The following is a 23,823-nucleotide window of genomic DNA, read 5'->3' on the forward strand; positions in this document are numbered from 1 at the left end:
TAGAGTCATCAACAGGGATGTGCAGGTGTAGTAGTTTAGCCTTAGTTAGCAGCCTTCGATGCATGGCAAGCCACACTATAAATCTGTGTTTTGGAGGTGAGACACAATTTCATATCAGTTCAGCAACATTCAATTCCATCTGAGTACCTGACAAGGCAATGTAACTCCTAGTTATAGAGTAGTCCCCTCTCGCAGTAAGAGTGTATCTACCCTGAACATACCATCCTCTCATTGTATCCTTCAGAGAAATCAGCTTCCTCCAATACCAACTGTTGTCCAAAGGAGCTTTGTGTACCCATATGCTAGTATCATTTTTAATGTAAATCCCATGGACCCATTTAACCCATAGTGAGTCTTTTTTCAGCACAATCCGCCAAAGAAGCTTTCCAACAGAGGCTATATTCCATTGTCCACAACCTTTGATATTGAGTTCCTCCATACTTCTTAGGAACATATACTTTGTCCCAAGAAATAAGTGGTATCTTCCTCTTATCTGTTGTGCTACCTCAAAGGTATTCTTTACATTTCTTGTCCACCTCTTTCACTACACCTTGAAACAGAATAAAGACTGAGCCCCAAAAACTATGGATTGAAAACAGCACTACAAACATCACCTGCCACCTGCCTGCATATGATAGTTGCCTAGAATATGTGGTTTTGATCCTCTCTGTAATCTTATCAATCAAAAGATGACATTCTAATTTGCTCAATTTTTTAGATGAAGGGGGTAATACTTGTTATGGGATAATGCGACATTTCATTGACGGTAGTTTACCGGCATTAAGTTATACAGGACCGGATGTATAATAAGAATTAAGTACATTAGTAATGTATTGAAATATATTAGTAATGTCTTGAAATTAAACTATTTAACATAAAAATATCCTTTTAGATTAACTAATTCATGTCTAACAATTCAAATTGACATGAACTCCCAAGGGAAAAGAAAAGAGATACGAGAAAATACTTTTTTGCACTGAATCTATTAAATTAAAAAAATTATTATAAAAGTCTTGGTTAAAATAAATTTATAATGATTTCTAAAAATGGAAATAGGAGAACAATTTTTAAGAAAAAGACAGTGGCATAGGATAATTGAGTTGCAAAATGAAAGGCCAAAAGTAGGAAAAGCCAAACTAGGAATAATCCTTTTATTTGATATATATACACAATACAATATGAAACCTTTAACAACCTTAACGACTTTGTTCCCTCCAAAACAATTTTATAACTGTAAATCTTTAATCCATGGCAATTCCAGTACCATCACTCACAGTATTGCCTTTTTCCTGCCAAAATTTCACCACAAAGTATTCAAGAAAATACACATTTAGTCCAATTGAATTTGATCCTGTTTCTCTTGTACCCAAAATCAAATCTTTAAGAGACCTCAAGCAAATTCAAGCCATTTCCATAAAAACCCACATGCAAAATGATATCTTTTTTATGAGTAAGCTCATAAATTTTTGTACAACTAATCCAACACCTGCTTCTATGCACTATGCACACCACTTGTTTGATAAAATTCCTCAACCAGATATAGTCCTTTTTAACTTTTTGGCTCGTGGATATGCTCGTAGTGACACCCCATTAAATGCTTTTGTTATGTTCTTGAAAATTCTAACATTAGGTATTGCTCCTGATTTTTATACATTTCCTTCTTTGTTGAAGGCTTGTGCAGGTTCAAAAGCTTTAGAGGAAGGTAAACAATTGCATTGTTTCTTGATTAAATATGGCCTTGACGATGATATTTATGTTTGTCCTGCACTTATGAATATGTACATTGAGTGTAATGACAACGGTTCAGCTCGACGCGTTTTTGATAGGATAGTGGAACCTTGTGTGGTAATGTATAACGCGATCATAATGGGCTACGTGAGAAGTAGCGAGCCAAATGAGGCTCTTTTGTTGTTTCGCGAATTGCAAGTGAAAAAGATTAAGCCTACTGATGTTACGATTCTTGGTGTTGTTTCATCGTGTGCTTTGTTGGGTACATTGGGATTTGGAAAATGGGTGCATGAATATGTTAAGAAGAACGGGTTTGATCGATGCGTTAAGGTGAACACAGCACTTATTGATATGTATGCAAAGTGTGGGAGCTTACCTGATGCGATTTCTGTTTTTGAAAGCATGAGTTATAAGGACACACAAGCATGGTCATCAATGATAATGGCTTATGCTATTCATGGTCGTGCTCGTTGTGCAATATCTTTGTTTCAAGAGATGCAGAAAGCACGACTTAGTCCTGACGGAATTACATTTTTGGGTCTACTCTATGCCTGCAACCACAGAGGATTGATCGAAGAAGGTTTTAGATTTTTCAATAGCATGAAAGAGAACTACAGGATTGTACCGGGCTTGAAACACTATGGATGCATGTTGGATTTGTTAGCTCGGGCTGGCCGACTTACTGATGCATTTAACTTTTTAATGGAATTGCCAATTAGGCCTACAGTTTTACTTTGGCGGATATTGTTAGCTGCTTGCAACATCCATGGAAATGTCGATTTGGGGAAGTTGGTACTTGAACGAATCTTTGAAATGGACAAATCACATAGTGGCGATTACGTGATTTTTTCCAACATGTGTGCACGAGCTGGGAAGTGGGAAGAAGTGAATTATATCTGGAAATTAATGAAAGTTAGAGGGATTAAAAAAATTCCTGGCTGTAGTTCGATAGAGGTTGACAATGTACAGCATGAATTCTTCTCTGGGGAGGTTACGCGTATTGAGCACAGGGAGCTGCACCAGGAAGTTGACAAGTTAATTGAGAAATTGAAATTGGTTGGTTATGTTCCTGATACTTCTATATCTTTTCGTCCTGGATTAGAAGATGAAGATAAAGAAGCTACTTTGAGGTACCACAGTGAAAAATTGGCAATTACTTTTGGTCTTCTTAATAGTCCACCTGGAAAAACAATTCGCGTTGTTAAAAACCTTAGAATCTGTGGGGATTGCCATTCAGCTGCAAAATTCATATCGCTTATATTTAAACGACATATTATTATCAGAGATATGCAACGGTTTCATCATTTTGAAGGCGGAAAATGTTCTTGTGGGGATTTTTGGTAACATCAACAGGAGCAAATGCAGAATTTTCTTGTGATAATTGGGTGTTCTCATCAGCCATAAAAATAGTTTTTCTTATGGATTTGTTTTGCTAGTGAAAAGCCGAGCCCAAGGTTAGAAAATAAGTAGGTTTCTTGTCCTTCTTTACTCTATAACATTCTGCTCAGGTTCTTTAATTTTTGTAATCCATAAATTAAAGGTGAAGCTTCACTTTCTAAAAATCAACTGACGTGCTAAACAAGAAGTAATTCAAGAAGATAACCGAAAATTGGATATGCCATATCCCTATATTACCTGATCGAAAAAAAATAAAGTCATATGCCTGTATTGTGGAAAATGAAATTTGAATCTACAACTAACATCCTTGAAATACTGTACTTCCATTTTGTTATATAATTTCCATAATTTTCCAAACAAAGGTCTAATTGAGTCCTAGATGGGACCATTATATGTATTAGACGACAGAGCCATTTCTGGTGAGTAACTAATAATGCTTTATGAAAAGAGAGCACCACATATCTTGAATTACATAATCTGCTTGATGAAATTCTGGCTGCCAACCATTAGTTAGACTTTTCTGAGTTGGCCTGTAAGGTTGATAGTACATGTAGTACCTATTCCTTCATAGCATGCTTTCCACATTTCTGCTATGATGAGTCAAATCAAGAAATGGCTCCCCTAGTCACATGCTTGTTAGGATTTGAATCCCAAATCCGACCTTTGTAAGCAGGTTCCCAGGAAAGATTGGAGGGTCACAGCTGGACCACTTAAATACCAACCTCCTTAGACAGAACCTACTTACGCCGTGATGTAAGCGAAGAATAAATAGCACACACAGATTTATAGTGGTTCACCCTCAATGTGAGAGCTACGTCCACGTTGCTGCTGCAGATCTTATTAAAGAAAAAATATTACAAGTGTTTACAACACTCAACCTCACAACCCCAATCCCAATTACACTCAAGAATTTTACCACAGAAAATTCTCTCAAAGACCTTCTCTTACTTAGGCCTTTCACTAAGAGTATTTCTCTTAGATTTTTCTCTCTCTTTGGGATGTGTTGTCTTCTTCAATTTGGTGTGTTTACAAATGAACCATAAGCTACCTATTTATAGGAATGAATTTCCTATGATGAGGTAAGCGCTTACATCACGACTATCATGAGGTAAGCGCTTACATCACGACTATGTGAACAAAAGAATTGACTTGTTTGGCCAATTCCACACCTAACAAATCTCCCACTTGAAGACTAATTTTAATTTGTCTTCACACTTTGATCGATGCAGCAGCTCTTTCCTACTTTCATACTTCGTGCAGGCCAACTGAAGTTGAGCATAGCTTCAGTTTGTCTATCGTCACTGCCTTTGTCAGCATGTCTGCTGGATTCTGACTCCCTGCGATCTTCTCAAGCACTAGCGCTCCATCTTCCAAAGCTGATCTAATGAAATGGTACCGAAGTTGTATGTGCTTCGTTCGAGCATGGTAAACCGGGTTCTTTGCCAAATGAATGGCGCTTTGGCTATCACAATATAGCACACTTCCCTCGTGGTCCTGATCCAATTCCCGCAGAAAAGATTGTAGCCACATCATTTCCTTTGTGGCCTCCGTCACAGCAACGTACTCAGCCTCACAACTAGAGAGAGCTACTATCTTTTGCAACTTGGAAACCCAAGAGATTGCAGTACCTCCGAATGTGTAAACATACCCGGATGTGCTCTTTCTGCTATCAATATCACCACCGTTGTCAGCATCAACATACCCTTGCAATCCTGTTTTTGATTTTCGGAAATACAGAGCTGAACTCGAGCTGCCTTTCAGATATCTGAATATCCACTTCACAGCCTCCCAGTGTTGCTTTCCCGGATTGCTCATAAATCGGCTGACAACTCCCACTACATGTGCAATGTCTGGCCTTGTACATATCATTGCATACATAATACTACCGATTGCAGATGCATAAGGTATCTTGTCCATCTGCTTCTTCTCATCCTCGGTTGTCGGCGACTGATCCTTTGACAACCGAAAGTGTCCAGCCAAGGGAGTGCTGACTGGCTTGGCATCATGCATGTTAAACCTTTTGATAACTTTCCTCACATATTCTTCTTGTGAGATTTTGATGCCCTCCTTGCTTCGGTCGATTCTCATCCCAAGGATTTGCTTTGCAGCTCCCAAATCCTTCATTGCAAACTCTTCCGATAACCCTTTTTTCAACCGATCAATCTCCTGTAGGTTTGCTCCTACGATTAGCATGTCGTCGACATAGAGTAGCAGTATCATGTACGAGTCTTCAAATTTTTTGAAGTAACAGCAGTGATCTGCCTCGCACCTTGAAAAATCAGCTTTCTTCATAAAGCTGTCAAACTTTAAATACCACTGTCTTGGAGCCTGTTTTAGTCCGTACAGACTCTTTTGAAGTTTGCACACCAGATTCTCCTTTCCTTTGATTTTGAATCCCTCCGGCTGTCGCATGTAGATTTCCTCGTCTAGATCACCGTGAAGAAATGCAGTTTTCACGTCCATCTGTTGCAGATGTAGATTTTCCTTTGCTACCAGCCCAAGAACAGTTCTGATAGTCACCATCTTGACTACGGGAGAGAAGATCTCTGTATAGTCAATGCCTTCTTTCTGTTGAAATCCCTTTGCAACCAGCCTTGCTTTATAACGTTTGCTTCCATTGGGTTCTTCCTTTATCCGATAAACCCATTTGTTTTGCAATGCCTTTTTATCCTTTGGCAACTCGGATAATTCCCATGTATGATTTGCCGATAGTGAATCCATTTCATCCTTCATTGCCAGCTCCCACTTAGTCGATTCATCGACTTGCATTGCTTCTTCATAACATTCCGGCTCCCCTCTATCAGTGAGTAGAATGTAGTTGAGGGATGGAGAGTACCTGTGAAGTGGCTTCCTGATCCTGGATGATCTACGCAGCTCTGTGATTGGCGTCTGTTCATTTGTTTCAGAATCAGCACTTTCATCAGCACCTTCTCGGATTGTTTGTTCCTCTGCCTCGGTTGTACCTGGCTGCGGCTCAGGTGCCGGAAAGTCCTTCAAATCGACTATTTCCGATTCCTTGTCCTGACATTCTGAATTCTTTTGCAGCTTGTCTTTGTACAGTACCTCTTCGTTAAAGACAACATTCCTGCTTCGGATGATCTTCCGATTTTGTTCATCCCAAAATCGGTACCCAAGCTCGGTGTCACCATAGCCAATAAAGTAACACTTCTTTGATTTTGGATCAAGCTTGCTTCTAGCCGTATCATCATTATGAACATATGATAAGCAACCGAACACTTTCAGAAATGAAAGATTTACCTTCTTGCCACTCCAGACTTCTTCTGGAATTCTGAAATCCAAGGGAACTGACGGTCCTCGGTTAATTAAGAAGGCCGCGGTATTGACTGCATCTGCCCAGAATGTCTTGGGCAGTCCAGAGTGTATTCTCATACTCCGAGCACGCTCGTTCAACGTTCGGTTCATTCTTTCGGCTACTCCATTCTGTTGCGGCGTTCCAGGAATAGTCTTCATCATCTTGATCCCATTATCGGCACAGTACCGTTTGAAATCACCATCAGTGTATTCTCCGCCGTTGTCGGACCTCAAACACTTCAACTTGAGGTTTGTTTCATTCTCGACCATGGCTTTCCATCTTTTGAATACACTAAACACATCGGATTTATTTTTCATAAAATAAACCCATACCTTCCTGGTTGAATCATCAATGAAGGTCACGTAGTAGTGTGATCCTCCAAGGGAGGGTACAGTGGTAGGTCCCCACACGTCTGTGTGCACCAATTCCAGCTTTTCGACCTTCAACTCTCTGCCTGCACTTGAGAAGCTTACTCGCTTTTGTTTTCCGAGAATGCAGCTCTCACACGTATGAAGGTCCACCGTCTTCAGCTCCGGAATTAAGCCATTTGTCACCAACAGTTTCATCCCCTTCTGGCTGATATGCCCAAGCCGACAATGCCACAAATCTGTCTTCTTTGTGTTGTCAACCACAGCAACAATATCACGACAGCTATCCGTCATGTAGAGAGTGCCAATCTTCTTTCCTCGGCCAACTACCATAGCACCTTTCGCCACCTTCCAAGACCCATTACCAAAGTTGAGATCATATCCCTCATCATCAAGCTGACCTACTGAAATCAGGTTTCGCATCAGCTTTGGAACATGTCTAACTTTTGTAATCTTCCACGAGGATCCATTTGACATCTTCAAATTAATGTCTCCCGTGCCAACAACGTCTAGCGGCTCTCCATCGGCTAAATAAACTTTGCCGAGATTCCCAGCCACGTAGTTTGTCATTATATTATGATGTGGGGTGGTATGAAAGGACGCTCCTGAGTCAAGCACCCAAGAGTCTATCGGGCTGTCAACCGATAGCAACAACGCATCGCCAATGTCTTCCGTAGCAGCGTTGATTCCAGCCCCCTTGTTGTCCTCCTTCTTTGGCGCCCTGCAGTTTTTCTTGAAGTGACCTGGTTTTCCACAGTTCCAACACTCAAATGTTCGTCCTGGTCTGGATTGACCCCTGCCATTTCTTGACTTCGATCTGCCCCTATTTCGGTTGTAGTTTCTGTCAAAATTTCTGCTTCTGTTTTCAACATTAAAAGCAGAACTCGTCGATGCCTCTCCAGAATCTGTCCTGCGCACCTCCTCAGCAAGGATACGATCCCTAACATCGTTGAACTTTAGTTTGTCACTACCGACAGAATTACTAACCGCTGCTCTCATTGGCTCCCAGCTATTTGGTAGGGATGCCAACAAAATTAGAGCTTGCACTTCATCATCGAAATCAATTTTTACCGATGACAATTGATTTACAATGGTATTGAATTCATTTACGTGTGCAGCAACATGAGCATTTTCCATCATCTTTAGATGAAATAGTTTCTTCATGAGAAATACCTTATTATTTGCCGAAGGTTTCTCATACATGTCAGACAATACCTTCATCATATTTGCGGTGGTCTTCTCCTTTGCCACGTTGTGAGCAACGTTCTTCGACAGCGTCAGCCGAATGACTCCCAGAACTTGTCTGTCGAGGAGATTCCAATCTGCTTGCTTCATCTCCTCTGGTTTCGGACTCAGAGGTTCATGAAGCTTTCTGCCATATAAATAATCTTCAATTTGCATTCTCCAGAACGCAAAGTCTGTACCATCGAATTTACCGATGCCGTGCGTCGTACCATCTTCGCCTCCCATCGTTTCTAAATCACAACACAACCTGTTGCTCTGATACCAGTTGTAAGGATTTGAATCCCAAATCCGACCTTTGTAAGCAGGTTCCCAGGAAAGATTGGAGGGTCACAGCTGGACCACTTAAATACCAACCTCCTTAGACAGAACCTACTTACGCCGTGATGTAAGCGAAGAATAAATAGCACACACAGATTTATAGTGGTTCACCCTCAATGTGAGAGCTACGTCCACATTGCTGCTGCAGATCTTATTAAAGAAAAAATATTACAAGTGTTTACAACACTCAACCTCACTACCCCAATCCCAATTACACTCAAGAATTTTACCACAGAAAATTCTCTCAAAGACCTTCTCTTACTTAGGCCTTTCACTAAGAGTATTTCTCTTAGATTTTTCTCTCTCTTTGGGATGTGTTGTCTTCTTCAATTTGGTGTGTTTACAAATGAACCATAAGCTACCTATTTATAGGAATGAATTTCCTATGATGAGGTAAGCGCTTACATCACGACTATCATGAGGTAAGCGCTTACATCACGACTATGTGAACAAAAGAATTGACTTGTTTGGCCAATTCCACACCTAACAATGCTAACTGTCCAGATTGTTCTGTTAGAGTAACGTTAGCAGTGCGTTGTCCACATGATTGTACACTTTTCCTCATGAATAGAACTATTACTACTAAAACGAAGTTTGTTGATCGTTTCCATTACACATTGGTAATCCTGATGATTCCTGGTTTTCATACGCATGTGTGTATATATAGCTCTAGACGGCAAACACCTTCTTCAACTCCAATAAAAACCTTATGTGCAGACTAGGATGGGATACTACCGCCTTATGCTGATCAAGCTTATTATATTAAAATGTTTGTTTGTTCTCTGTGCCTCACAGAGTTTTGATTTCTTTTACTTTGTTCAGCAAGCAAGTCTTCCACTTATCACTAGTTCCTCATAGAATAGGATATTTTTTTTTGATGACATGGGAACCCGCAGCCGCTACCTTTCGGGTGAGGACAAGGTAAACCCAGCTCCTGTGCAATAGCTCGCAAACCACACAGGAGAGATAACCCGCACTATACAAGTCCCGTGCGACGAGCTCGACCCAGAAGGCAAATCCCCTGCTGTTGTAGGCAGGGGGTTTCGAACCTGAGACCTCCATTATGAAAGCACCATGCTCAACCAACTGAGCCACCCTTGCGGGTCATAGAATAGGATATTATTACACAAGTTTGAACTTTTCTAACTTTAAGGTTATTTTTGCTCTTTCGGAAACAGCCTCCCTACCTTCCAAGGTAGGGGTAAGGTCTGCGTACATTTTACCCTCCCCAGACCTCACGTTGTGGGATCCAACTGGGTATGTTGTTGTTGTTGTTTGCTCTCAGTGGCCACTAGCACAATGTGACCAAAAGCGAAGTTGTTGCTATCCAGCTACTGGAAAGCCAGCACTGGACTTTGGCATTCACGGGCTTTGGCCAAATTACAACAATGGTTCCTACCCAAAAAGTTGTAATAACACAATCCTCTATGATGAAACAGAGGTAAGTAATGTGATGCTCTTTCGTACGTTGGCTCCGGCACACTGGCATTTTCTCGGGAACATAGTTAATTTTGCCGAAATAGTTGCTCAAGTAAGTTTTCTCCCAAGTTTCTACCAGTAGAGTTCCTTTACCAACTCTACTATTTATGTTTGTGCAGATCGAAGACCTGATAAGTAGCATGCAAGAGAACTGGCCGACGCTAGCCTGTCCAACAAATAACGGGACACGATTCTGGTCACACGAATGGGAAAAACACGGCACCTGTTGTTTCATATTAATGGGTTGATTCTCTTTCTCATCCTGTTTGAAAGTCTATCTCTGAGGGGCCGCTTGGTTCAAGGGATTAGGCGGGTTATCCTGGTTTAAATTTTGGGATTCAATTTATCCCATGTTTGGTTGGAGATATTAGCTAAAACCGGTATTATTTTTATCCCAAAATCTTGGCACAACTATCCCATATACAGGGTGGCAAAAGTTCTCCAGGTTAGAGTTGTGGTTTTAGTCCCAGGATTATAATTTTAGGATATCCTGGTTTTGAACCAAACGACCTTTCAAGTGGTTTGTCCGTCCAATATTTTTTGGATAAAGTGCAGATTTTATTTGGAAAATCATTGTCAAACTGATCACATTGACTATGAAGAAGAGAGAAGCTTCTTTTAAAAGTTTTTCGCAATTTCATAGGCGTAGCCCCAACAACCATCAACTCCATACTGGATTGGAATCGTGAACATTGAATAAGACCATTCTCATGTCTGACATAATAGGAGTACTATAATCAACTTGTATGTACCTCTTTGTTACAAACCAACTATTAATCTGCATTTTGAAATAGTTGCAGGGCCTCAAGCTCTATCTTAATACTAAGAGGTTATCTACAAATGAAGCTAGAATTATTGCAACCACGGTTCCTTGTGGTCTGCCATTGAGATTATTATCATTTCATTAAGCTGTGGTTGATAAATTAGCACTGCATTAAGATTGTGGCTCTGCCTTTGATAGAGACTTTGGTTCGAGTCCAACTCGTGAAGCAGTTTGTGACTTATGAATATACCTCGAGATAATGTTTTATCTACTACCCATCCTCGAAATCTAGTGTAGTTCAGTCATATAGGACTTAAACTAGGGTGCTTTCTCTGTTGGTTTAATTGACCGTTAGGTGGAACCAGACTCTGGTAAATCCAAAATTTAAAATTATGGGTGCTAAACTACTTTTAATCTGGAATTGCTAGTGAGATTGGGTGCTAAGTCAATATATTTGTATGCATTGCCAGTTCCTCAATATAATAATAGTGTTAATTCCCTGAAGGAAATGAAAATTCCACGGTCTTCCAATCTTTTCGCTGTGGTCCTATCTCAAAGAACCAGTCATATATCATGTGTACCTTGCTCTTCTCTTGCAAATTGCAGTATAACATCACGCCTTTCCTGTTTTTGAATGGTGGTCCTGTGAATAGAGGTAAAAGAAGACCAAAAAAAAAAAAAAAGAGAGGGTCATTGGTGAGATTTACAAAAAATTTACTCAAATAGTTGAGGATAAAGTTTTTCAGAGTCTGGAACCAAAATAACGCGAAAACTATTTTTATAATGAAAATGGGTGCCAAAAACTAAAAGTAACAAAAATAAGGTTAAAGCATGAATTTCATGTATTATACCAACACAGTGGTTCATCTGAATTTGTTACTTTTAGTTTTTGGCACTCATGTTTGTTACGAAATATACCTTTTTTGCCTCATTTTGGTTTCGAACTCAAATTCTGCCCCCTCCTTCCTTTCTTTCCCCACAATTTTGTAATAAACTAGGTGAGATTCAAGAACAAGGTATTTTCCTTCAACATAAAGAGCATGAATGAGCTAATTAAACATTGAAATAAAAAGATTAGAATTCAAGTCACCAATCTAACTGAAATCTGGTAATGAAAATTGAAATTCGAACAACCTACTGGTACCCCATCTGACTTCAATTTTGGAACTCTAGATACTCGATCGTACAAATAATTGTTGCACAATCTATACACGAGTGATTTTGGTTGTGTTATACAATTTATCTAGCTAGTACTTGAACAAGATATGTAAAAGGCGTCAACATGGGACTTTAATAGGAAAATCGTCAATCTCATCTGTCCACGCATTCTTTTCTTTGGCTGCATTGACAGTCTTCAATGCGCGCCAAACAGCACTGTTACATTTGAAGCCTGATCCGAAACCAATTTGCCATGCTCTATCGCCTTTCTTTATCCTCCCTTTGGCCTCGGAATAAGCCAAATTGTACCACACTGAGCTGCTTGAAGTGTTTCCGAACCTATAAAGAGTCATTCTTGAAGGTTCCATAAGTGCTTCAGGAAGATCAAGATTCTTCTGAAGCTCGTCTAGCACGGCTCTTCCCCCTGCATGAATGCAAAAATGCTCGAAAGCCATCTTGAAATCCGGGATGTATGGTTTGATTTTCCTCTTAAAGACGTTCCTCGAGATTAACGAGGCGAAAAAGAGGAGCTGCTCGGACATTGGGAGGACTAGTGGGCCAAGAGTTGTGATATTAGCTTTTAAGGCCTCTCCAGCTACAGCCATTAGGTCTTTTGACAATGACATGCCTTTTTTTCCATCCTCTTCCTCGTCTTGGTACACACAACTGAATGCTCTGTCGTCCGCGCCTTTATGGGTGCGGACGACGTGCATCAGTTGATATTTCGAGCGCCAACGGTCGGAGAAACGGTTCGAAAGGAGAACAGCAGATGCACCCATTCGGAAAATCATATTTGGTATTAGCTTTGATTTATCGTTCCCTGTATAGAAGGCTGATGAGACTATCTCCGTGCTTACTATAAGTGCATAGCTGTTGGCTTGCCCCTGTTCAATCATTTCACAAGTCAGCAATTTTGACTACCATGATATACATTTTCACTCGGTTACATACTATATGATGATGTTTGATTAGATACGGAGTTTAACAAAAAAATATATATATAACATACCATAAATATCCTTAGAACTTGTGATATTAAACATGCATATTTAATAAGTAATATTTATTTTGACAATGAAAAAAATATTTCTTAAAGATCGATGACAATATTAATGAATATAGTGTTTAATGAACCTTTCAGAGTGTTAAAGACTAATAATGATGTCTGGTTTAATAAAAGTTGGTGATATTATAACGTAATGAGCTGAAATATGTACGAAGGAAAATGACTTCCATCCAAAAGCGATAGAATTTATGTTCCCTCTTTTGGTAGAAAAATGCCTCTTGAAAAAGATTCTTTAGCAACCAAACTTCAGAAAATGACTTATCTTTTCAAAACCATTTTTCGGCTAGTATTCTCCTTCATACCAAACACACTCCAAGAACAATATAAAAAGTCTAAAATTCCAAACTTTAAGATATTGATCTTTTTGCAACAGACTTAAAAAAATATAGGGACATAACAATAAAATTCTCAGTGAATAAGTTATTGGAACCTTCATTGAAGTGTTTCTCTATGGAGTATTATATATTAATGAGGATTTAACTTATATATATAGATAGAGCAAAGATGTTTACACCATCAATTCAATTTAATTGATTATTAATTGGTTATTTCTTTATTTTTTAAGTTATAATATCAAGCTCGCCATGAAATAGTAAGCCAACTTAATCTAGCAATATAAAAATTCATACACTCACAATGCACAGAACTTAAACTGATGACAAAACGCTCAAAGGCACAGAAAGAAGATACATTAACCTGTAAAAGCCTGTTAGCCAGGTCCACGGAAATGAGTCCAGCGCTGCAGCCCATGCCCCCAAGGTTATATGTAATCACATTGACTCCAAGCTTATAATGGTTCACAACCATAGCAGAAAGAGATGGTGTTGGATTAAACATACTAGAATTCACAATAATAAATCCAATCTCTCGAATTTTCACTCCGGTTTTCGCCAAGAGATCATCAATGGCACCGATGATATTCAATTTCGCTTGATGTTGGTTACTCTTAAGGGAAAAGTTCGATGGGATCCATTTATCGACTGGAACATAAGTCTTATCACTTAAACCCGAGTTATACAAGATTTTCTTTTGAAATTTCAAACTATCTTCATCGAAAATGTCTGTCAATTTCTCTATTAAACGTTCTTTCGACATCATGTAACGTTCATGTGGCTTGTAACATGCGAAATTGACTAAGTAAACATTTCGCGGACGACTCATTAAGTATACAGTGGCCAAAAAAACAACAAGGGTTGAATAAGATTTCAACATGGCAAGATTGTCCATGAGGTCTTCAACAGTAAGGGTTGAAAGATGAAGTCCCACAGCAACAAGAATGGGCACAATGAGGAGATAAATTGCATTTGATATTAGGTAATGGTATCCAAGTTTTACATATTTGAGCCTAACAGAGAGAAGAAAATTGGGTAATTTTGATGATTGAACTTCTCCATTAGGAGCATTTTCTGCCATTGCTATTTTGGGGTAGAGATCAAGAGAAAATGAGTAAAACAAGAAAGATGGAGTATGATGAGTTTTAAGGACAACAAGACTGGACAATTTAAAGAGTGAAAAAACTGGCTTGTGTCAACGAACTCACCTCCTATTACATTAATGTGTCATTAATTGATGACCTAAAATGACAATGCTAAGTCAATTTTGTTATTTACATTTATCAACTTCCCATTGCCGTCACATTAAATGCAATTAAATACGTAGCATATGTTGTACACCCCTACCTATATGTGTCGGGAAAAAATTTCATTCGTGATACAAAGATAAGCCTAATTATTTTACTTGTAAGAAAGCGTCGCAGATTTTAAAGTAAAATTTCTTAAATGGTCACTCATATGGATGAAAATTACTGCGTGGTAAAGTGATGTATCTTTTTCTTTAATTTCTTTGTGAGGACTCCCTGCCTTAGAAACTATTTTACATGAGATATGAATGAAAGTAATATTGTTATAGAGAGAGAATGAAATACTAGAGGAGAATTTTAGGACTTCAAGAAAGATAGGCGAATGATATCTATACCTGAAAGCACGTAACAAACTAAATAAAAAACTAATGGAATGCTAGAGGATCTAACCCACTAAACTAATGGATATACGTATAGAGGCGTAGACTTAATTAAAGGTGTACGAGACTTCCTTAAAGTAGAATACAGCTTAGTTGATCCGTAGAAAGATTGCTTATGAAATTATTTATGACTCAAGTACATCGAGCAATGTAATCGAACTTGAACTTAGAAAATTACATCGCATGCACTTTTTCTTTGGCAAAGATGATGCTCTCATTTGGGGACGTGCGAGGGTAATAATTACTCGATATTGTTCGGGTAAATAGTTCTTTTCCCAATGCCAACTTGTTCTATTTGATGCTTGGTTGAAGCTTATTTGCAAGCATAACATTTGTCTTTTGTCCTCTTCAGAACAATAGATTCATGAGTAAGAGCATATTTCATAGTTGATTCAACAACCACCATTTTTCATGGGGAACTAATTTCATACGCATCTATTGTTTCTTTTAATTGATATAAATGTACTAAATTTGCTCCTGATCAATATTAAGAATAATTATCTTCTTGAAAGGATTAGGGGCGCGGCTCCACTCCCTCGCATAAGTCTTACGCTCTTATTCGTGGTTTTTTGCTCGTCTTTCTGATTAATGAGTTGTGTTGGCATGTCATCTCATACTAAATGCTTAGTTGGTATGCCCTGTAGGAGCCATATACGGACTAATTACGTCAGTTACATAAAACCCAAATATCTCAGCCCAAACACTTGATTAGAAAAAAAAAAAAAAAAAAAAAAAACACAAAAACCCTACCTTATGACCTAGACCCCACCCAATAAATGTGTCTAGTATAAATTACTGTCCCTTGCACATTAATTTCCCCAAATATTTCCATCTGAAAATCAGAAGGGGGGCCCTTAGGTGATTTGTTAGTATTCTAACTTCTAATGACTCCGGCTATAAAATTTTCAATAAATTTATAGAGGGGGACCCTTAGGTGATTTGTAAATCACTTATCTCGATAACTAAACCGCGAATTATCCATTTACCATCAAAATCTGAAATGAATCCATCTAAAAGCACGGAAATGCACTAAATAGTATAAATACTTCCTCCGTCCGTTTTTATTTGAGCAATGTATTAAAAATAAATGTTTATTTAAAAAGTAAATAAGATTTTTGAATTTTGTGGTCTTAAATTAAAGATATGTATAATGTACCAAAATGCTCTTTAATCTTGTAGTCATAAACATGTCATGTGGAAAGTTAGAGTTAAAGAGTTGTCAAAAAAAAAAAAAAAAAAAACATTCTTTTTTAAACGGACTAAAAAGGAAAGAAAGACAAACAAATTGATACGGATGTGGAGTATTAATTACTGAGCTGCACAACTTTCAAAGTATGCTTGATTGATTTCAGTCATTTAGATGATTTATAATAATTAGGGGCGATATAGTTAATTGTCATTTTATTTTTTGCTTCTTAAGCGGTGTGTCAAGTCAAACATGTACAAGCAAAAATGGACAGATTATTCCATGTTATACGCTTAGCATTAATTACTTATTTTCCAATGATTTTTCAAGATCTAAAACTAAAGAACAATCAATATGGGTATTGTGGTAAAATATCCATATCAATTACTCCTATTATTTTTTTAAAGAATGTGCAAAGTTCAAATTGAACAAGTAAAAATAAACGGAGGAAGTAATTTGCTGTGGTTTGCGCCATTATTATATTGATTTGTTACGTTGTTATATGAACTAATATCAATATTCTTTTATATATCTCAGTACATGCTACTAAATTATGTTATTGTTGTAATTTAGTACATGCTAATTAACTAGAGTTATAAGAAACAGCCTCTTTATCTTCACAACATTCCTTAGACTCCAGTTGTGTTGTTGCTAATTAACTTGTCTTTAGTGTGAGAAGTATGATAATTTTATTATTGTTGAAGAAATAGAAATTAAACATAAGAGACCAGAAATAGAGCAAATACCATCTCTTTTTCTTTTTCTATTTTGCATCTAAAAATTTATCAAAATATAATGTAGATTAAAGTGAGATGGATTTGACGCACTTGAGTGCGTGCGTTTTATACTGAAAATCACAAACGTAGCAATTTTTATTTTTTCAGTATTCTTTCATAGCTAATAAAGCCTCTATTTGTCGATTCCCTATTTAAAATTAGAACTGTGTCTTCTTTCTCGACTGTGAATTGACCCCAAATAGCAATTCTTTACATTGTTACTGCCTCAGTCTCAAATTATTTATCGTAGTTACTAAAAATAGTTATCTCAAATTATATGTCGTTTTAGAAATTTAAGGCACAAATAATTATTTTTTTCCATTTTACCCTTAATAGAAATTTGTCATTAATGGATATGACACATAAATAGAACAAACATTTAATATAATGGAGAGGAATTATAACTTAGGCAGAAATAAGAATAAAGTTAGTCAAATACCCCCCTAATTAATACTATTAGTTTTTAGAATTTAATGAGTTTTCGACAACTAACTCTAGGTGTTAAATAGAATAAAAGTATTGTATTTATCTGAATATTTTTCGACGAGTAGACGTTAGAAAGTGTAGTAGTAAAATATTCCTGTGGATTGATGCTGAAAATCTTCAGAAGTTTACTGACGACTTTCCGATATATAGTTGCCTAGTTTTCACTGTTACCGACGACTTTCTATTGGAAAAGTACGTCGGTATTTCATCAGACATGAATCAGTTGGAAGTCTGTTCAAAAATCTATAAATCCGTAAGAGTTGAACTTCAGCATACGGTTGTGGATTTTCGCCTGTAAGAGATTTTTGGACTCCAGCATAGTTTTGTTGGGTTTCTACTTATCAAAACTTCAAAATCCAGCACCGACTGTTCGAGTATTTCTGAGTTCAAGTTGAGGGTATTTTTGTTCAAAAAAATTTCCGTGCCAAAAGAGAATGGCTAAACATTAATAGCTTTAAAATAGTGGCTAATATTTGATAGCTGGTGTTAAAAAGAGGACTTCACCAACTCTATCCTTGAAATCTGATATAAATATTTCAACAAAAACTCCTAAACATCAATAAATTAGTACCATGTTACAAAACAAAATACAGAAAGCACTATGGCGTAACTATTGTTACATCAACAATATGCCTAAGAACATCTTGCACACTTTACTCTCCAAGAACTACTCCCATTTAAGACTCTTACCAATAATAGTACCAAACCATATGCAAAATTTGCTCCACTTAAGTACACGTACTATTCACCATCTCTGGCAGACACCAAAAGTCCCAAAACAGTGCAATAACTATTCCAACCACCAGAATTAAACCAAAATACCTACCAAGAGAAAGTATTTTCCAACTGCAGCAACTTTGAATTTGAGTTGTAAAATAAATACTTATCTTTTCTGTTTCCAGAAAATATGAAGTGTATGAAAAGGACACCAACTATACTAATGTCCATGCAATGTTGGTCTTCCCAAAGAGCAAGTCGAACCTGCCATACTTTAATCAGATGCCCTCTTTTTTAACATTATCAATTCAATGTCTAAGACTTAGTAGTATTTAAAATTAAAATAAAAAATAAGAGCATAAAGGAACAGAAATGAAAGAATACACGGGATATACATTTCTCAATTGGATGATTTAGGGATGGAAATTGGCTTAATCCGCAAAATTCTCATGCCCGCAACTTTTTGGGTTCTAAATTCTAGAATAGCGACATTAAGTGTCAGTAACTGAGTTCTGAACCCTTAAGTAACTTCTAACTCGGCCCTGCGCATAAGTCCTTTTAACGTTATAATTTTTCCATTGTATATTTTTTCCTTTGGAGCATTTTGATATTGGTAAACTTTGATCTTTATCAGCTGAATTTGCTTTGACAACTAAATTCGGTAGATTAATATTTGCCATTTTAGGTCATTAGGTTGACTATCAAGTCTTATACTAGTGTATGATTTAAGCATTATTCAACAGTAATTATAATACTAATTTACGAAGTCTTTATGTTCTGTTTTTTTCCTTTTTCTTTACTACAAGTTTACGGATTTGGCTCCCCTCCGGTGATAGATCTCTCCGGTTCCTCCAGTCCTATTCTAAATTAATTACACGTGTCTCTTTTAAGTTTTTGATGGACCAGATTCATTTCATTAACCAAGTAAATTTAACTGTGATTACCAGCAGTTCTCTCTCCCTTTCCTTTCTCTGTGCATCAAACATTTATTCTTTCCTATATTTCATGCCCTCTCTAGGTCCTTTAGTTGGCCTTTATAGTTCTATAGAAATCCCAAGTTTGAGTTTTTTATGTTGCGAAAAAGATAACAAAGCTATGTCAATCATCATTTCCACCAAGATCAAACTTTAAATTAATCTTATTGTTCGGATTTTTCAAATTTTATAATTTTCCAAAAAAAAATGAAAAAATTTCATGGCTAAATGGTCCTAAATATTCACCAGAATCAAAAGTATGAGTAATCAATTCAACTCCGAACCTTTGACTTTCAACACTGCTAGAAGAAGTAAATAGAGTAGCAGACACCCTATCTAAACTCAGTCATAAATTCACTCTTTTATTATATTCATGAGAGCCACAGGCGTACGTAGCCTATAAGGTTGGGGTTGAACTAAACACCAAGCTTTGAACGCGGAGCCTAAATTTATGTGTAAAAAATTATTAAAATTATAATAAATAGTAGATATGAACCCCTAATTTTAAAAATATAATGGGTTCAATGCCAAAAATTTATAGATTGAACTCATAAAATTTAAATTATGGATCCGCCTCTGATGGAGCCCTGGCTAGTCACGTTAGGGGACAAGTTATACTGGACAAAATAGAAACGACACAATTCAGATTCAAGAAGACCAAAAAGCTCAAATCTCTTTGATGTAGATGAATGGTACTTTAGCTAGTATAAATTTTGTAATTTAGTAACACAGTTGATCGGAGGTCGGGTTTATGTCCCCCTCCTTTGTCCATTTTGCTATTTCTATTATTATATGAGGTAGAGATCAATATCAAATTCCACCATCGCAGGAGGTGAAAGCCTGAGTGTTTATTATATTATATTTTTCTCAATTACTGAAAAAAGAACAACAGATGGAGCAGAGGAGCACAATAAGCAGAACATTTGGTTACAAGACCACATATTTCTCAAGTGGATGATTGAAGTATAGAACTGAAAATTAGTCATAGGAAGAGACTTATTGCTTGGCCAAAAGCAGCCGATATTTTTTCTCTAAAAGTTTGGTCAAACACCTCAAGTTTTTAAAATAAACACTTTTGGCTTCCCAAAAGCTTGGTCAAATAGGCTATAAAATGTAGTAATCTCGGTTATGCAATATAATGGTAAATGTTTAATGAAAATCAATGCAATTGATTGCAGGAATTCAACCGGATGGAAGATCTTATCGACTGAAAAAGATTAAGAAAGCTATAAGGAAAGGAACAGGTTTCACACCTGTTATAGGGTGCAATATTAATATTTCAGGCTACAGCCAACTCTTAGAGATATATCTTTGTGTTAACAAGTCTGTTTCGAATTATTTATCAACCATTGAGTTTCCTGTCTTTTGACACAAATCAATTATTTATCACAATGTTATCAAATGAATCGTTTGACGTGCTTCTATTGAGTTCAAATATCTGATTTCATCATAGTTTTTTTTTTTTTTTTTAAATGGATGATTTCAAGTTCCATTTTGAAGCTTTATACTTATATTCTTCATAACTTATAAATTTTAAACCACAGTCTAAAAAGTTTATAAGTTGCAAGAAAAATAAAAAAAGAGTTATACACTAAGCAGTTGTCACAAAAGGATAATTGGCGAAAAATTATGTTAAAAAATCCAACCCTGTTTGGTTCTGGGCCTGGGCCGAGTCCACCATCTCAAAAAAGTGAATTTACTGGTCCAGTTAGGTTCATTTGCACTTTTTGTCCCTCTTTTGTGCTGGTCTTTAAATTTTGGACTTCAAAACCGAACTTATGCCTAGAGGGGCATAAGTTACGCACCATAATATCTACAAGTTATGCCTGCACTCTTAAAAAACTTATTCCAAAGCCCTTAAAAAACTTATGACCCTCTAGGTAAATGTTCAATTTTGAAGGACAAAAATTAAAGACCAACCCATTTGACAGACAAAAATTAAAGACCAATCCATTTGAAGGAAAACCGTGCAATTACTTCGTCCAGTTAAGCCGAGGTGGAACCCGACCAAGAGCCCGTTTGGATTGGCTTATAAGTTGGCTTATAAGCTGTTTTCAGCTTTTTTGAGTGTTTGGCTGGCCAGCTTAAAGTCATTTATGCTTAAAATAAGCTCAAAAAAATAATTTGACCCATTTGACTTAGTTTATCTAAAGCAGCTTATAAGCTGAAAACAGCTTATAAGCCAAAAAAAAATAAGTTGGACTACCCCAACTTATTTTTTTCAGCTTATAAGCTGCAAACAGCTTTAAGCTGTAAGCCAATCCAAACGGGCTCCAAGTCATACCACACAAACTGCAGTGCCTTGTCCCTTAATTTTTGTTTTAGTGGGCGTTGGAACGGGCAATTTGCACGATTGTCCTTATTTGGTGGTGGTCTTTAATTTTTGTTCTTAAATTGGTGATCTTTAATTTTGCCCATCACTAAAAATTCTTTGGTTCTGAATTCGAACCCCCGCTCAATCAAAAATTTTAAAAAAAAATTCTAAGGTAGAGTTTGGATTCGCAAGACAGAGTTTTGCTACTTTTAGACAGAGTTTTGCCTTCAGGCATAAAACAAACATTAAGGGCCTGTTTGGAAAGCTACTCAGGTAATTGGAATTGGGTTTAATTACACAGTTTGGCATGCTTGTTTGACCAAGTAATTACACAGTTAGGTGGGGATTTGGTATAATTGAGATGGTGTAATTACATTCCCCAGTTCTCAAGGAGGGGTTGAGAATTAAGTGTAATTAAATTGTTACTTTTTAGTTTGTTTCTTTTTTGTTTGTTTTAATTTCTTTTTATTTTTTATTTCTATTATTTTAGTTTCTTTTGATTTTTAATTTATTTTTTATTTCTATTATTTTAATTTCTTTTTTATTTTTACTTTTTAATTATGTTTATTTTTTAAAATGTATTTTTCTTTTTATATTATTTATTTTTCATTTCCTTTCTTCTCATTCCCAACCTTTATTTCTTGTGGTTCCATGTAATTGCTCGTATTTTTTATTTTTTTATTCTATTCATTTAGCATAACCGTGTTATTATTCTAATTTTTGAAACTACACCTCTTAATTTTGGAAAGAATGTGTCATTAACAAACCGGGCATATACTGAGTGACGTTATTAAAGTAGAATTTCGTTATGAATGAGGTTATAGACTTATATTTTCCCTTTCTTTTGAATTATTTACTTAAGTTATGTTGGAACTTACTTCTATAATGTTGGAATTTGACATAAGAGTATTATGTTAAATTTTTTCTTTTGGATTTTGAATTTAGGTTATATTTTCAATTTTAAGTTATTTGTTTTCACATTGCATGTTGTTTATTTTTCATTTACATTTGATGAATTTTTTGTGTCAAACATTTGAATAATGTTATGTCATTATATTTATAAATATTATTTTTTTCAAACATCCAATCCATGACGTTCTCACAAAAAAGTCTTCTTTTAAGTTTTATAATTAATTAAAAATAAATATTATTAATTTGATATATATATATATATATATATATATATATATATATATATATATATATATATCAATTATTTTTTACAATATTAGTTACAAATATATGATTATTAATTAATATATTTTCAAGAAACAATGTTATTACATAACTAATTTAATAACATTTATATAGGCAAATATTTTTTAAATATTTTTTAGTTAAATTTTATTTTTAAATTAAACTAACTGTGTAATATATTTTCAAGAAACAATGTTATTACATAACTAATTTAATAACATTTATATAGGCAAATATTTTTTAAATATTTTTTAGTTAAATTTTATTTTTAAATTAAACTAACTGTGTAATTACACTTGTGCAACCAAACAACACGCTTGTAATTGCACTATAATTACGTTATGACAAACAAACAAGTCATTGTAATTACACTACCGTGTCATTACTAGGCTGTGTAATTACTAGGGTAGAAATTATATCAATTCCAATTACCATGTGGCTTTCCAAACAGGCCCTAAGACAAATTTTTTTTTACTCAGTTGAAATTTTGCAAAATTCTACCCTAAGGCCTAACTTTTGCGTGAATAGGCCTAGTTTTACTACGAAACTCTGCCTTGTGATTTTATTTTTATTTTTACTGAGCTGGGGTTTGAACTCCAAACCTCATGGTATTAGGCGAAGGGCAAAAATTAAAGACCAGTAATTTGAGGGGCAAAATTGAAAGACCAGTACCTTTGAAGGGCAATCCGCACAAAAAAATGCGTTGGAACATAAAATATGTGAAATTTGAAAAAAAGTAGTATTTGGAAAAAAAATGATATTTGAAAATTGAAGTTGTGTTTGAACATAAATACAACTTGAAAAATGTTAATTTTTTGTGAGTGATTTTGAGTGAAAATTTTGAAAACAAGTATTTGGAGTTTTTCGAATTCCGAAATATTCCAAAATTAAAATCCAAAAATTTGTAACAATTTAATGACCAAATATGCTCCGCAATAAAATTCCGGGAAAAAATGAAAATTATCCATGGCCAAACGGGTGTACGCCTGATACTTGTGAGAAACAGTTTTCATGAATGAAATGACATAACGTTTCTAATTTTATGTCAAAATCTTTGTTTCCTAAGGTACTTGTAATTGATATCGACATGTGTTTGTCCATGTCGACATCTCAATAATGAAATTCAGCCAATAAATTTGCAAGTACATGTTCTTGCACACTTAAAAGATTTGTTTAGATTTGTTTCTATCTAGTCTAGTTCAACATCACGCTTTCACGGTTTCATATTGTACTTATTTGTCAAAGGGAGTATTTTTCTCAAGAATGGAACATTCTTTTTAGTGTAACGAATTCTTGTAATGAATTTTTTATACTACTC

At 36.0% G+C, this 23,823-nt stretch overlaps 1 protein-coding gene and 1 pseudogene across 2 annotated transcripts; one reads left to right on the plus strand and one right to left on the minus strand.

The window, feature by feature from the left end:
* Positions 1–1,084: 1,084 nt before the first annotated feature.
* LOC132642044 (pentatricopeptide repeat-containing protein At2g02980, chloroplastic) lies at positions 1,085–10,107 on the plus strand. 2 transcript variants are annotated; one of them, XM_060359291.1, is made up of 2 exons: positions 1,085–3,182; positions 9,969–10,107. In XM_060359291.1, the coding sequence occupies exon 1, from the start codon at positions 1,249–1,251 to the stop codon at positions 3,070–3,072; it is 1,824 nt and encodes a 607-aa protein (XP_060215274.1). In that variant the 5' UTR covers positions 1,085–1,248; the 3' UTR covers positions 3,073–3,182; positions 9,969–10,107. The 2 variants fall into 2 exon arrangements, with proteins under 2 accessions (XP_060215274.1, XP_060215273.1); XM_060359290.1 differs by having other exon boundaries at positions 1,085–3,194; positions 9,969–10,103.
* Positions 10,108–11,665: 1,558 nt separating this feature from the next.
* On the minus strand, positions 11,666–14,314 carry LOC132642045 (3-ketoacyl-CoA synthase 20-like; annotated as a pseudogene).
* Positions 14,315–23,823: the final 9,509 nt, after the last annotated feature.

This window comes from Lycium barbarum, chromosome 5, assembly GCF_019175385.1.
Source record: "Lycium barbarum isolate Lr01 chromosome 5, ASM1917538v2, whole genome shotgun sequence".
Lineage (NCBI taxonomy): Eukaryota > Viridiplantae > Streptophyta > Magnoliopsida > Solanales > Solanaceae > Lycium > Lycium barbarum.